The sequence below is a fragment of the Perna viridis genome, chromosome 4, assembly GCF_037379345.1.
Source record: "Perna viridis isolate PV_CMFRI_1.1 ecotype Kerala chromosome 4, ASM3737934v1, whole genome shotgun sequence".
Lineage (NCBI taxonomy): Eukaryota > Metazoa > Mollusca > Bivalvia > Mytilida > Mytilidae > Perna > Perna viridis.
This window is the reverse complement of record NC_142448.1, coordinates 50252652-50267743: the sequence shown is the minus strand read 5'-3', so window position 1 is coordinate 50267743 and position 15092 is coordinate 50252652. Positions and strand designations below refer to the sequence as shown.

Sequence of the window (15092 nt, the reverse complement as noted above, 5' to 3'; positions counted from 1 at the left end):
TCCTTTAACAGGAAAACAACCAATAGGAATAATAAAATAAATGATTTATCATCCTTTTCATATTTTTTAAACAGAATCATACTTACTGTGAAAGTACTTATATTCCTAGGTATCAATGTTCCTGGTTTTGAGGAAAAGCACAATATTGTGGATTCTTGAATTTGTGGTTTTGATGATCCTGTGCTAATACAACCTAAAGTACATAATCCTTACCATTGGGAATCAAATTATGTGGTTTACCTTACCCACAAAATACATGAAAATTGGTACCCCATGAACTATAGTACTTTCACAGTATGTCAGTATGTCCCAATGTTATTTTTTTTCTTCATAAAATGAATTCAGCAGTATCATAAGTTTACAGTAAACATTTAAAAAAATTCGTTTTGTGTACCTTTGACAGAGATGAAAGTGACTTTTGGGTAAAAAATCAGAAAACTTGGCTTGGGGGTTTGGAGCTGCCTGAAGCCCCCAAGCAGGGTACAGGGGCACAGTCCCGGAAAATCCAGCGACTTCAGGTTTTCGAACCTATTTCTGGCATGTCCTGAGTATTGTTTTACCTTAGTTTATATTCATTTTGAGAAGATGCAAAATACTGATTATTCAATAAATTTCACAGAATCTACTGAAAAAATTAAGAAATCTAAAGCATTAACCTTTGCATTTTCTTGGGCTTCTGATTCATACCTGAGCAGCGAATAATTTTGCAAAACAAGATCAGGTATATGCAAATGTGTACTAGACATATGAATGCAATTCTAAGTTGATCAACCAGATCTGGGGACATTGTAAAAGGTAGTTTGTGCTCTGCTATTGTACAAAGGACCATACTCTCTAGATTACTGACTCTGTCATTAAGACCAGTGGTTTAATCATTGCTTGTAATTGTACTCCTAACATGTGATTTTGAAATAAAAAAGATGAAGTTGTCTCATGTCTTTGTTTTTGTATTAGATCAGTCCTTGGGCATTTGAACACTACAACCTACAATTCCAAAGCTTACAACATATTTACAGAGAACACACAATGCTTTGCCAGGAATATCTATTTTTTTTTAATTTTCACAGACTTATACATCAAATTTTTCACTTTCACTTTTTCACCATCGACCTAACTACTTTTGTTTCAAACCAGTCCAGACTGGTTTACGATCATTTCTTCACACAATCCGATTCAGGTATACGCTACTGACCAAGTTTATAATGTTCACGAAAGTCATGTTAGAGCGGTCAAACAAGAATCATCCTGAAAACGGGTAGATTTTACAGACATAATATCATTGGATGATCAGATATATAACCAAGCTTTAGAAAAAAAAATCACCAAATTCAGGACTCACCCCCACCCACAAATATTCAAAATGACCAAAAACAGCTCCCAAAAAAAGCGAGTTAGTGGATCTGCAAAACACTTTCATCCCTACTTTGATAAGCAACACATTAGAATGCCCAGTTTTCAAGATTATCTTTGTTGACTCCTAAGTTTAAAGAGGAGCCTGTGCTATAAATATAAGTGCCTTATATTTTATTCCCATGAGTAGATGTTCTTTAAGTTTTCATAAGATGTTGCAAGTTATGTTTTTTTTCCTACAGATTACCGCCACCCCAATTTCACAACTTCAGTATACCTGCTTTTACATTAACCAGGTGTATGATCTAACACCACATGAATATGTCAAAAACATACTATTGGTCATTTTGTCCAGGAAATATTCTACAACATGGTATATAGCTCTGGTGGTCTGCACTAACTGTCTGAATGTGGCATCACTATCTATCAAAAACTGTAACATATCTTCTAAACCTGTGGCATTGTTGGTGGACTGTAAGGCACCAGGCAGTGATGTGGCTAACCTTAAAAACAACAATATGCAACTGCAGTGAAACATGGCTTAAATAAATCATGAGTGAAACTGCCAAAACTGATCAGGTCTTGAATTCTGTCTTTATTCCTAATTAACAATAAAAAGAATTATTCCATCATAGACAGGCAAAATATGTAATTGCCCAGATTCCAGATAGAGAAAAATAGAGTCCCATGAAAATAAAATCTGATATGGGATAGCAACCAAAACAGATCATAGGTATGCCTTATTTTTACAAAGCTTTATACTACAAATTGGGAGCCAGAATAATAGCAAAAAAACTCAAATGAACAAAATGATATGCAGCCTGAAATGTAATGCTAATATACCATCCACTCTTTGAGTGAGGCATAACCTTTAGATCATCATATTTCTATACGAGTTCATATGTGACCTTTTCATTTGGAACTTACTGTGCTAGTCGTGTAGGATCACCTATTATCAAGTTTAGCTGGTTAATAGTGTCTGTCCATCTCTGCATGTCCAGGAAAGTTGGCAGAGTGAATTTACCCATATCTGAAGTGGATGTCTTTTCTATGTAACTCATTAAGAATTTGGAGAATGCATTAAACTGTTCAACAAGTTCTGTGGTGTTCATAGTTGTTGTTGTTGTGGTGTTGGAAAACTGAGAAAAAAAACAAATATTCATTAAATAGTCCAGTATATAAATGAGACAAAAACTGCATTAGGCCTAAAAAAAAGAAATTACCAGTGTTTTGTCTAACCCTCCCGAACCTAATTTTCTGTGCCTATCCTAAGTTTTCTTTGGCAAGCATTATTCAAGTCCGAATGTGCCTACAACACAAACTAGTCAAAAACTTTGGAAAAAGTTGCCTACCTACCAAACTTAGTATTATAGAGCATGTAAGCTGAAACAGATTTTTTTTTTCTTGACCTTATTAATGAAAAAAAAAAAGAGATAAAATATGTAAAATACATAATGGCTCTGTCCAGCCTTAAACATGGATTATGAGTCACATTTAATAAAAAGTTCCTGTAGGATTCTCATCAAAAGAGAACACAACTTTACCACGTTTACAAAACAAAACACTTATAAAAATGGTCAATATAAAGTTGATGTCGCTCCAATCTGAAATCAAATCACAGGATATGGCATACCTATAAAAAGCTGTTGTCAAAATGATAACTACTTGCAGTAAAAACTGTAATAAAACAAACAAATTGATGAATAGACTGACAGACACCATGATTACTACAGATCTCCCACAAAATCAGGGGGTATAACAAAGAGGGACCATTAAACACACTGAACACAAAGGTGATGTTTCATTTGAGCAAAATCAGCCCATTACCACTCTACTTACCAACTGTTCTATTTCTGGAACTGCATTATATCTGGTACTCTCTTCTAATAGCGAAGTCAAGTTAAGTTTACAGAGAGCAGTATGGAAGCCAGACACACTAAAGTTGGAACCAGGCAGATCAGACAGGATATCAGTCATTCCACAGAACTGGTCCCATGACTGAGTGTTGGCTAAAAGGTTACTAATCTGGAAATACAGTTATTAACAATGACTTTAAAATTTACATTAAGGAAAGTAAATAGTAATTAACTTCTAGAAGAACTAGTTTTATCATATAAGCTTTTTTGAAGACATTGATGCCTTAAAAACCTTATACATGTCTTAATCCTAACCAAAGGGTCAACTTAGCTTCCAATCAGAAGACACAAAGTGAAACATTCATTAAAATAGGTTTATAAATGAAAATGGTGTTGTTGTCCGACTGAAAATATCTCTTAAAATCTCTTTAAGCATGACTATACTAGTGTTCTTTAACATGCCCACAAGCACTGTGCTTTGCAGCAATATAATATTTTAGCATTTTGCTATCTAAATATCTTTTGGCTAAAATGTACTATGGGAACTGTGTTGTAATTTTTGGAGACATTTTATGAGCAATGCCTTGTTAAAATAATAGAAGAAATACAGACTAATGATATTTCAGTATAAAACCAAGAATAATATGGATACCTTATTAGAGCTGTAGATACTGTTGAACACCCACACTTGATACAACTGAGGTAAATCTTCCATCAGATCTAAAACCTTCTCCATCTCAGGGTATCCATCAAACATATTTCTAATGTCAGTAACCGCTAAAAATAAATATATCAATCATGTTAGAGTAACTATGTTGATTGTCATTTAATGTTCTAGTCATGTCTTCAAAGAATTAACGACATCTCCTCTGTTTCACATGGCTTGAACATACAGTTGACACACATTTTTCATGCAGATCTTGAAGTAAATCCAGCTAACAAGACTTGGTCTTAGGGACCCAAGCTAGTTTCTCAAGATGTGAAAAATTCTTCTGCTACCATATATAATATGACACCTTAATTATTTAAGTTTGTTTGAAAATGCTGCAAATGGACCATCCCAAAACTCATTGCTCAATCATTGAATTTTTTTGTGTCAGTGCATAAGTATAAAATACCAGGTACATCTTTTTTTTTTCAAGTCCATGAGAGTTGCATGCTATTCTCTATTCAGATTTACTTCAGCTGAATTGGTTTACATTGTTCATCATTCACCTAGTTGTACTAAGCTTAATACAGTGAAACCGGGCTAAACCAAAGACAATCAACAGGTACCCTGTCATAGCTAGACAATACCTTTACATCAATCTTAACTGAACAATTGTTTCATGTACATGTATCTGACAATGGCAGAATTTAAACTGTCATAAAATATAAACTTAAACTTACAAGAGCTCTGGTTTAATCTTGCCATGACCACCTTCATGTAAACACTGAGCTGTTGTAAAATAGTGTTGACTTCAGGGATGGCAGCCAGGTTTTGTAATGTTGCCGCAGTCAATTGTTGTGACAATGAAGTCAAAGTACTGAAATGCAAACAACTCATAATAAAGCTCATTTTTTTTACAAATGAATGCTAAGAGCTGAGAAAAGCTGGCTATATTGATAGAGAAACATTTTACTAATTGATTGTAAGTCTCCCAGTATGTATTAAATTAGTCTGTTTTATCTTCCATTATTTTCTGGGTCCATTGTGTTTTGGATTTACACACTCCACATATCTTACTTCACCTGTATATACAAAATGCAGCATCTAATGGGACATTAAATGATATCCTGCCACATTGCAAAAACAATTTAAAATGATCCGATCAAACCAAATTTGAACTGGATCTGTATTTCATGATATTCAATAACAATACAAAGTTTGAAAAAATCTTCAATATCTGAAAACCTTCGGGGCACAGACAGACACCTTACTTTTCAAAGTGTATAACATAATACGAAGCAGCAAGGTATAAAAACTATACAAGCATACTTTAATTTGATTAAGATTATATCTGTGTTATTACAAAAGTCATATTCATCTATTTTTAAATTTTCACTTCAAATTCCATTCCATTTTAAAATAGAGCTTACTTTACTGTAGGCAAAAGTTATACAAAAAAAAATATGAAAATTTCTAAAAGCCTTTTTGATTCATAGTATCAAATGGGGACAGACTGACAGACAGCTTAATACCATAATGTGTACAACAAAAGACTAATGCATAGAAATGAAGCATATCAAAACAAGTTACTCACTTCATATAGTTTTCAGGTTTTATTCCTTCACTGATTCTACTGACAAAGTCCTCCCATGCCCTCACGTACTCTGCCTCAGACAACCATGAGTTGTCGTTACTAATGGTAAGGTTTGGAGGATGCTTGATAAGATCTGTCAAAAGCTGGTTAAATGTTTCATAAGTTTTCCATATTTCTTTAGGTGTTGCAGTACCATTGATCTGTGTCATCTGCTCAAAAATAGAAATACCTTTATCTTTTTTCGTTGATTCAACTCAAACTAGCCCTCATCAATGCTTACTTGCCTCAGGCATAGAGCTAGTGACTGAAAGCAAATTTGCTAAAGAGTATTCCTTTATGTCACAATTTAACATATACTTAACAGATACCATTAATAAAATATGTTTTGCGCCCATTACAAATACTAGACAGTGAACAATGGCATTGTAAGAAAGTTTTGTTAAATCCTTAGAACAGTATAGATATGACAAATGAGAATGCAAAAACTCTCAAAAGTATATACAAACATATATTATTAAATCAAACCACTTACAGCTTGTACCAACTCCTGTAATCCATCAACTCCAGCCATCAACTCCTCAAACAGTTTAGTATAGTTGATGTTTACACCACAAATCTTAGTTTGTAAGTCTGCTGGGTCAACTGTGACATTAGCTGGTATGGAGATTATAGACTTGAATGTTGACAGGTCTGAACACATTTTCTCCCAGGATGTCATCAGCTGATTGACCTGAAACCACATAATGAAAAAAAATCTAAGAAATCTTCCCTTTTCAGCCAAACTCATTAGTGTATGAAAGTCCAACTGTACAAAACTCTTACAATTTACAAAGGAGAACAGTAATATAAACAATTTGAGTTTAACCAAAAGATTAAAAGCATTAGAAACTATTCTTTTTCTAGAAAATTCAAAGTTTTATATATGGTTTTGTTTCTATTTGTTACATTTTTTACCAGCACACAATCAACAAATATGGCTTACCTGGAAAGATATTTGATTTTTCTGAGTATCAAGAAAATGCTCTTTTAAAAGCAACTAGGAAAGTACTGAGGAATTGCTGTACTACTACATCTCTTAAGCCTAAAGTACTCACAATTTACATGCTTACAAGGCTTACTTCACACAGTAATGAAGCATTGTCTTTTTTTCTTTCAAAATTCTATATAGATCTTAATTATGTAAACTATGTAGAAGTTTGCAACCTACCTTTGTGGGTTTCTGTAAAGTTTCTATCATAGTCAATAGAGCCACAGTACTGATTTCTGGTGACATGGACACAACACTAAACAACTTATTCATTTCCTCTGACTTGAAATACCGTCTTAGGTCGACATGTTTTGTATCTGCAACCAATTAATAATGATTTAGCATGGTGGAAAAAGAATGTTTGGCAATGATGTTCATCAGCAGAGTGCACAAGTGTGTGAGATTTTAACAATTCATGTCAATGGGTTAATCAGGCAAACAACATATACAATAAGTGCTCTAGAATTTTTAAAAATTTCAGGTTTCCACAGGAAAACTCTAAACTTTAAAGTTGCTTTCCAAACTTAACAAATCCTTAAAAATTTTCAAGCTTTCTACTTGCCAAAGGGAAAGTGGGGCATAATAAACAACTCTCCTACACAAACACTGCACTTGGCCCGGAAGACAATAAACACTGACATAGCAATGATTCTTTTTTTCAACCACATTATATGAAAAATAGTGTAAACTGAACATCAGAATCAAGTGACCTTTAATTGTCATTGGATCAATAATTCCCATGGAGTTAAATTGAAATAGATTTTATATATGAACCATAAACATGATAAATGTATCAGATGGTTTGTCATGCTTCTGGTCTCAAAGTCTTTATATTAAGTCTTATTGGGATCTGCAGATTTGAAATCCTTCCAGTGACACTAACTTTCCCCATTTTCACATTGGACAGAAAAGCACGAAAATACTACTTACAAAATTGCTTTTTAACACTGATTTTGGAAAACACTAAAATTGATACCTTCAAATATGTTCACCTGACAGAATCCATGAAAATTAATACTTGACAGTACTTTTAACACTCTAACCTTCGGTTTTTCACTTCCTTTCCTCTTTAACATGTTACTTCACTTACCATTAAAATACTGCAGCTGTTTAACTAGAAAGTTATAAATCTGTAACTGCTGGTATAGCTGGGATTGCAAAATACTAGCTTCCATGGATGATAGGGTATTATTACTGTTTGATTCTAGTAGAACTGATCCAACAGAATTCAAACCATCCAAAATTTGTATCAAACTGAAAAATAAAGCAACACAATAAACATTTCTTTATGACTTAAAACAAGGAGCTCATTGGTACAGTTTAAATATAAATATAAATAACAATTGACGACCACATAAAATCACATTGTTCACTGTGAGCGCTTTCAACATCTTGAGTCTCAGACAGTTAATGAATGTTGTTAATGGCAATGAATTGTAAAATATACAATAACCTAAAATTACACCTAGACCTGTATTAATGGCACCAGATACTGTGTTCAGAAAGATTTGTTTGAAAGGTACTTTATATTTCATCAAGATAACAAAATGTTATGAACTGATGGAGGGATTAAATAATTAGACTATAGAAATCCTACATTGTACATTATATATACCCAAATTATAAATGTAAGGAGCTAGTATTATCACTTTCACAACACTTACTTTTCCACATCCAGGTCCTTAGCCATGGTGAACACTTTAACAAAATTACTCCATGACGTGTTTGATTTGTGAAGGTCAAACCTCGTAAGCAGACTATCCCATGAGAAAGCTTCCATCATTTTTGTCATATCAACTTTCATCAGCAGGTCAAACATCTTTTGTGTATTACTGATAACTATGTCCCAGTCTAGGTCAATATTTGGGACATTGTTGAAGTCCATCATTGCCAAATTTGTAACCTGTAATAGAGCAATGATAATGAATTCTTGCAGAAGATTTTCTAGTGGAAATCTGCTAAATGTAAAGGAAAGTTCTTTTAATCTATGATTTTTTAAAAGTAGCTGAAAACATTTCTGGCACAGACTGTAAAAGAGGCTTCAAGCAAAAAATGTTTACTTAAATACAATCTAGAGTTCTCTGATTTTGCTAGCTGGCTATGTGCTTAAAAAAAATCCAGATCCCATCCTATACAATAAAAACATTTGCAATAACTATTTCCCTAACTTGTTAACCATTTTGGCCACAAATGGGAGACACTCCTCTAAGGGGGCAATATAGTGTGACTGAACTTTTCAAGCTGATAAAATATACTAATGTTATTATTAATTACTGTAAACTACACAAAATCTGTCTTCAATATCTGATGAAATTAAATATTAAAAAGGGTATTAGGTTAATAATAGGGAGACTCATTAAAAAGGTAATACAAGTAGGTATATTCTCAATAACCTTTACCTTTTTCATATAATTCTGTATAAGTGGGTCCTGACCTTCTCCTAGTTCCATGGCAATTTTGGTCCAGTTTAGTTTACACAGCTGTTTCTCAAACTGCAGAAGGTCTTCACTGCTGGACAAAAGGGCCATGATACTTTTCCCTTGGCATATCTTTGTCCAATCTCCATTCAGTAAAACTTTGAAAAACTGCAAAAAATATTTCAAAATTACTTAATCCAATGTAGACAATTAAGTTCTTGATGATGTCATTGTACATACAAAACCACTTTGTTCATAAATTGAAATTTGATATTTCTTTTTAAAAAGTAGGTGCTTCGAAATATTTTAAAAATTGGTCTAAAAAGCATTTAATTAGAGTATATTTTTTTCAAACATAATGGCTTACATGTAGGAAGAATGCCTTGTGAAAACAAATCCATCAACAGGTATAAAAACAAAAATACAAGAAGTGGTCAACATCAAAGCTTAACATAAAGAATGTGTGTAGATTTCACACTAAATGGCAATTTCATATTGGCAGTGAAGGCTTGAAAATGTCCTCTAGACAAAATGTTTATCTTCCAGACATTTTTTCTATTGAACTCTATTGAACACATCAAAGTTACATGTAAATATACCTGTGAAGAGTCAATAGTGGTGTTTTTAAGAGCATCTAGGAGTCCTGGTACTGCACCAGCAGATGTTGTCACAAAATCAGCCAAAGTTGATGACATACTGAGAAGACTGTCAAAACCCAGCAAATCAACTGCATAAGATGAAATGTATATCATTTATAACATTTGAGGACTCACAAAGCATGTACATGTATGGCCTTTTTCAGTTAGAGGCAGTACAAGGTATTTTTACCCTTCTAAGCTACAGAAATGTGAAAGGTACCTCCTGAGTTTTTAAATTTCATACATTTTTATAAATGAAAATGATAAAAAGTACCTCATACAAAACCAAAGGTACCTGCATTGCAAAAAATTAATGAATCCCCTGCTAAAGGTAATGTCAATATCTTATAGTCCAATATATCAGTGTAACCACTTTATAAACAAGAAGAACTACATACATTTGAAACATTTGTTTACTGTATATTTCGTGGCTTTTTATTTACACTACACTTACCTATTAAAACATTCAACACTAGAAATTCAACCTGTAAACATCATGAACCTGTCTTTATAATGTAAATACACTTGAAGCTGTTTGTCAATAACTTCTTGACATCCTTCAGATTGAGGTAAATTTATAATGCAGAAAATTCATGTTTCCAAACTAGAAACATGTGCCTCTGTTGCCAAGCTACAGAAAATATAGATCCTTTTAAATTGATAGATACAAGCTCCAAATTGTACTTGCAATCAGACAATAAAATATCACAAAACTTAAAAGTACATACATTGAGAATTTTCCATCTGTTTATTGGCCAGTAAGACATAGCTATTCCAGACATCTAGATAAACTTTGATTGTTCTCCATGTTGTATCGTTGGACAAAGAATTATCTAGTTGTTTCATCAAGGACATAGTGCTGGTTGTCATTCTGTAATATACCATCTACCTCTTGCAATGTATATAATGCAATGTAATGAAGAAAATAATTCTCCAACACAGGGTTGGAATTTTACATTAAAAAATGTAACCAGCTCTGAATCAAATTTTTGCTGTTTATTTAGGAAATTTAAAAGTCTACTTTTGAAGTACCCCACCAACTGCCTCCATCAAAACATTTTGGTAGATTTTTTTTTCTATGTATATTTAGGATAAATTCCAGCAAAATACATTCAAAACTTTGTTGAGATAAATTTTAGGTAAGTGTTTGCTAGATTGACTGGACTTATATGAAGACAACTAGCAACAAAATCAGAACTAACAAGTATAAAAAATGCAATGCAGGTTTGTAGTGTGGGCTATATTTAGAGAAAGTTGCCATTGAGTTCGATCTTTTTGAAAACTAAAAAGTCCCTAATTGCTACCAGAAAAAGGACTGTTAGCCTGAGTGGTAAATGTGAGATACACATATATCAAACTTGACCTTTGTTAAATGTTTAAAGCAGTGTGTTAAAGTTTAAAAAGATTAGATTTATTGGTGTAAATACTATATGAAATCCAAAAATAGGACTGATAGATGAACAAACTGATGATGGACATGAGTAAACTGTATACTCCTAACTCTTGTCGAGTATGGACACAAAACTAAACAGTCATTTGTTACAAGTTGTTCTTGACCACCTTCATGGTTTAAAAAAAAAGGTGTGAAAATTTACATGTCCATTATTATATATTAGCTTGGTGGACAATAAAAACTTACTCTGTGACATTTTGAACAGTCATTTGTTGCACGTTGTACATGACCACTTTCATAGTTTCATCCAGAAGAGACATATTCATAGAGAGAAGGGTAACAATGGGGTTATCTGTAGTCATTGATTCAGGGTCGTTGTAAAGTGTCATCATCATGTTCATGTTTTTCATCATCCCAGCCCAATCAAAGGGAGACGATTCTGTATAGTTGGCTGTCATTGCTTTCATGGCCTGAAAGGTAAAAAGATCAGTTCTTCTATTCTGCCAATTATATTGCCAACTTACATTTAACAAATTTTCATACAGATTGTAATTTTTTTTATTGCAAAAATATTTGTACATAATAAGCTGTAATGCTGTGCACCAGCACCCAAGAGGAGAAGAGCCTAATGTTTTAATTTATAAGCTTTCGGATGGAACCCATAAATGATAAAATTTATTTGTTTTGCTGTTCCATGGTTACTACCAAATGGTCAAAATAAATCTAAATGTAGGTGTTTGTTTACTGATAATAGTATAAAAACTACTTTACAAAAAAGTGACCTGAAAAAAGGGATGCTTAATACCTGATCACACACCAGGAGGTCAATAAATAAGCAGAAGTAAAAAGGAATCATATTGCTTCAAAGCATTAGAAATTCAAGTCTGCTGACTAAAATGGTGCACCTGGTCGCCGCATAAAAATTTCAGTATTATTATATTTGATCATTTTCAAAAAGATTTTTATGTTTTATCTTTTGAGTTCTAAATAGGTCTTTTCTTTGTCTTCACTTCCGTAAAAAAATATCCTTATTTGCAATTAATAAACAAGAAAAATATTAACCACGAACTATTTTTTTATACTCTTAAAATCTTGTACTGATACATGTGAATAAACTCTGAAACTTGACACACTGCAATGTTCACTGTATACTAGTTTTCACTTTTTTCCCAGAGGACAGAAAAGCAAGAAAAATTTCAAAACTACAATGCTTTTAATCATATTTGACACAATAATTAATACTTTTAGAGTAATTTACAAATATGACACACCATGAAAATCAAAAGTTTACAGTATTTGAACTTCGAAACATTTTCTCTTACTGTGATTCAAGAAGGAAGGTTTTCCACATTATTACATTTGAAATTTTAAATAGACTTACCATCTCAAAAGCACCAGACATGTCATAGACAGAGGTCATTTCAGTTATCATTTTGTCCCAGTCTGTATCACATACTATGCCATTTATCTCATACATGGGAACATAGGAAGGTACAGACATATTCAAAAGAAATTTCTGCTGACAAAAATCATCTAAGTCTTTACTGGAAAAGGCATCCTTCATCTGAAAGAAGATGTGATTAAAACCTCTTAAGTGACTATATCACAACTGATTACTATGAAAGATCTTAAATTCGTAAATATCAATTTTCGTGGATTAGGGAAGAAACACAAGTTTGTCGATTCTTGAATTTGTGGTTTTGAGGTTTTCAGTATACACACCAATAAAAATCTTCTTTTCATTGGGAACCAAATTTCGTGGTTTGGCCTACTTGCCAAAACCACGAAATTGGTACTAAACCAACAATAGCACCTTCACAGTAGTACATACTTGCACTATGGATTTAGCTTTTTAAACAAGAAGTCATGGTGAGAGCACACATAAAAATGTAAAAGTTACCAATTTTCACAGTAAACTCATTTTAACTATTTTCACAATGGACTGGTATGTTCATGTGACAGAATCCAAAAAAATGTATACACTTACAGTACTTATAAGGCATTTTTTGCTCATAATTAATATTGAAATAATTAAAGTTTTAACTACAGTGCTGATTGGTAGAAGAGAACCATAAAAATTTTAATACACAAATGCACTATAAAATTTATTTCTAAAAAAATAGCAAACAATATTTAGATTTAAGCATTTCAAGAGTACTTCAAGGAACTGAATACTTACCATTTGTCCATCCTTCATCATGTTAAACACACCTTGTACTAGTTCTGGTGAATACTGGGTCACAGATTTCAACATCTCATTCATTTTAACCATAGAACTTGTTGGTGCTGGATAAAATATAAAATCTTATTTTGATCTTTCAATTTTTAAGCAAAAACCATGTTTTGAGCCTTGCATAATTTGGGGAAAGACACTTTTATTAACAAAAAAATTGGGCATCTAAAGATGGGAACAATTTTAATTGGTTTTTTATATGAAAATTTGTCTATCAGAACATTCAAATTCACATTATTCAGTCACTTTGTTACATGTATAATTCGTAAGAAACGTAAACATTATTTTTTCAATGTTCTCTTGGTTTCAGGAAATCTATGATACAAAAGATATATACAACAATGATATGGCAAATTAAGAACTTTTTGATTCAGTCTATTATAATTATTCATTTAAAAGATCTTGACAGCATCATCAATCGAACATACCTGTAAAACTTGGTAACAATGCATTAAATTGACAAAATACATTCACTAAAGCTCTTAACCTTTTCAAAAGTTCAAAAATTCTTACACTGTAGCTGTTCCACCTGTTTCACCATGGAGTCCATGTACAGACTGGCAGACACCAACATAGGTTGTATACTCTTCCACATCACTGTTTCTTCTAAAACTGGGCCAAATGTTACTATGACAACAGGCAAACTGAAAAAAAATCAGGCTCTGACAAAGACTTATCAGATGGTGGTTCTGAAAAAAGGTCGTTCAAGGCACCATTAGGACATCTTGAGAAAAACATTTTTCTGTAGAAATCTATTTGAACAAAAAGTCTAACAAGTTTCCTTTACTATTTTGGCCTCTGGGGTAAGAAAAATAAAGTATTACCACACAAACAATATTTTTTTCATAGTACCTGACTTGTGTGTTCATCATGTTAGACACTGCAATAGCAATCTTTGTCCACTCAGAAGCATGGGTGTCTATTCCTGTAGCTGATGCAACATTTCCAAACCATGAAGAATTGATCATAGATTGAAAAATTATTGTCACATTCATAACTTTTAGGTAAACATCACTAAGTTTCATATCAGTAGGAACTGTAGTAGAACTTAGAATCTTGTCCATCTGCGTCAAGTATGACTCCATCTACAAAAAGAACAATAACATTTAGCCATGTTCCAAGTACTGCACCACATTAAGCTGTGTTCTAGGTACTGCAAGAATTAACTTCTGGCATCATTATTTACCCATGATATGCTTAAGGAGCTATTGCCCACCAATATAATTTTCTATTACTATAGGTAAATATTCCCAAGACAGTCTAAAGTCAAGTTATGGTTGGCAATACATTGTAGCAGTTGTACCTTTTATTAGCTTGTCTTGTTACCTACAGTTGAAATATATTGCATTAATACCGACATATTTACTTCATTTGTACACACCTATAACTTTTTACATAATTATTTCAAACAAGCATATAACAAATAGTATGATAACTATGAATCAAGTTCAGTAGCACTCCAGATAAGAATCATGCAAAATGTGATTCATGGTTGGAAAGCCTACATATTTTGTTTAAAATGTCATAGTAAACATAAATTAACATGTGGTTTTTCAATTAACCTTTGTTTGTCGGAGATAAACACATAAAATGTACTGTAGAATTCAAAATTAAGGGAGATTACTGTAAATGACACTAACTATAAACCATTGTTAATTGTCTCCAAAGAGCAGGCAGATTGGAATTAATGAGTGTACATTTCCTCATATAGACATATAAAGCAACTTAATAAAAACAATAAATATGTGTAGCCTTTTTGGGGATGTATCACATATTACAGAATATGTATGATTCTTACAAAGACTGATACTTAATAATACTCCTTCACTTAGAAGCTGTTGCCACTGGTTTTTGAGGTCAGTTTTTGTTTTCAAATATATTCCTCTGTATACTGGCTTTTTACTTTAAGCAAAATTGTGGAAGAATCTTGGAAGA

General features: G+C 32.6%; 1 protein-coding gene across 9 annotated transcripts in view; it reads right to left on the bottom strand.

The window, feature by feature from the left end:
- The window catches only part of LOC148620424 (uncharacterized), a 112654-nt gene that overhangs the window by 64380 nt on the left and 33182 nt on the right, over positions 1-15092 (bottom strand). For all 9 annotated transcript variants that reach the window (XM_088581305.1, XM_088581308.1, XM_088581304.1 and 6 more), the window contains 18 exons: positions 14010-14242; positions 13671-13801; positions 13104-13210; positions 12306-12488; positions 11171-11394; positions 10260-10402; positions 9493-9620; positions 8876-9061; positions 8141-8379; positions 7567-7730; positions 6657-6793; positions 5982-6179; positions 5450-5658; positions 4596-4732; positions 3859-3983; positions 3190-3375; positions 2278-2489; positions 1687-1853 (listed from right to left, as the gene is read on the bottom strand). In XM_088581305.1, coding sequence (XP_088437431.1) covers positions 1687-1853; positions 2278-2489; positions 3190-3375; positions 3859-3983; positions 4596-4732; positions 5450-5658; positions 5982-6179; positions 6657-6793; positions 7567-7730; positions 8141-8379; positions 8876-9061; positions 9493-9620; positions 10260-10402; positions 11171-11394; positions 12306-12488; positions 13104-13210; positions 13671-13801; positions 14010-14242 — 3109 coding nt within the window. The remainder of the gene's footprint in view (positions 1-1686; positions 1854-2277; positions 2490-3189; positions 3376-3858; positions 3984-4595; positions 4733-5449; positions 5659-5981; positions 6180-6656; positions 6794-7566; positions 7731-8140; positions 8380-8875; positions 9062-9492; positions 9621-10259; positions 10403-11170; positions 11395-12305; positions 12489-13103; positions 13211-13670; positions 13802-14009; positions 14243-15092) is intronic.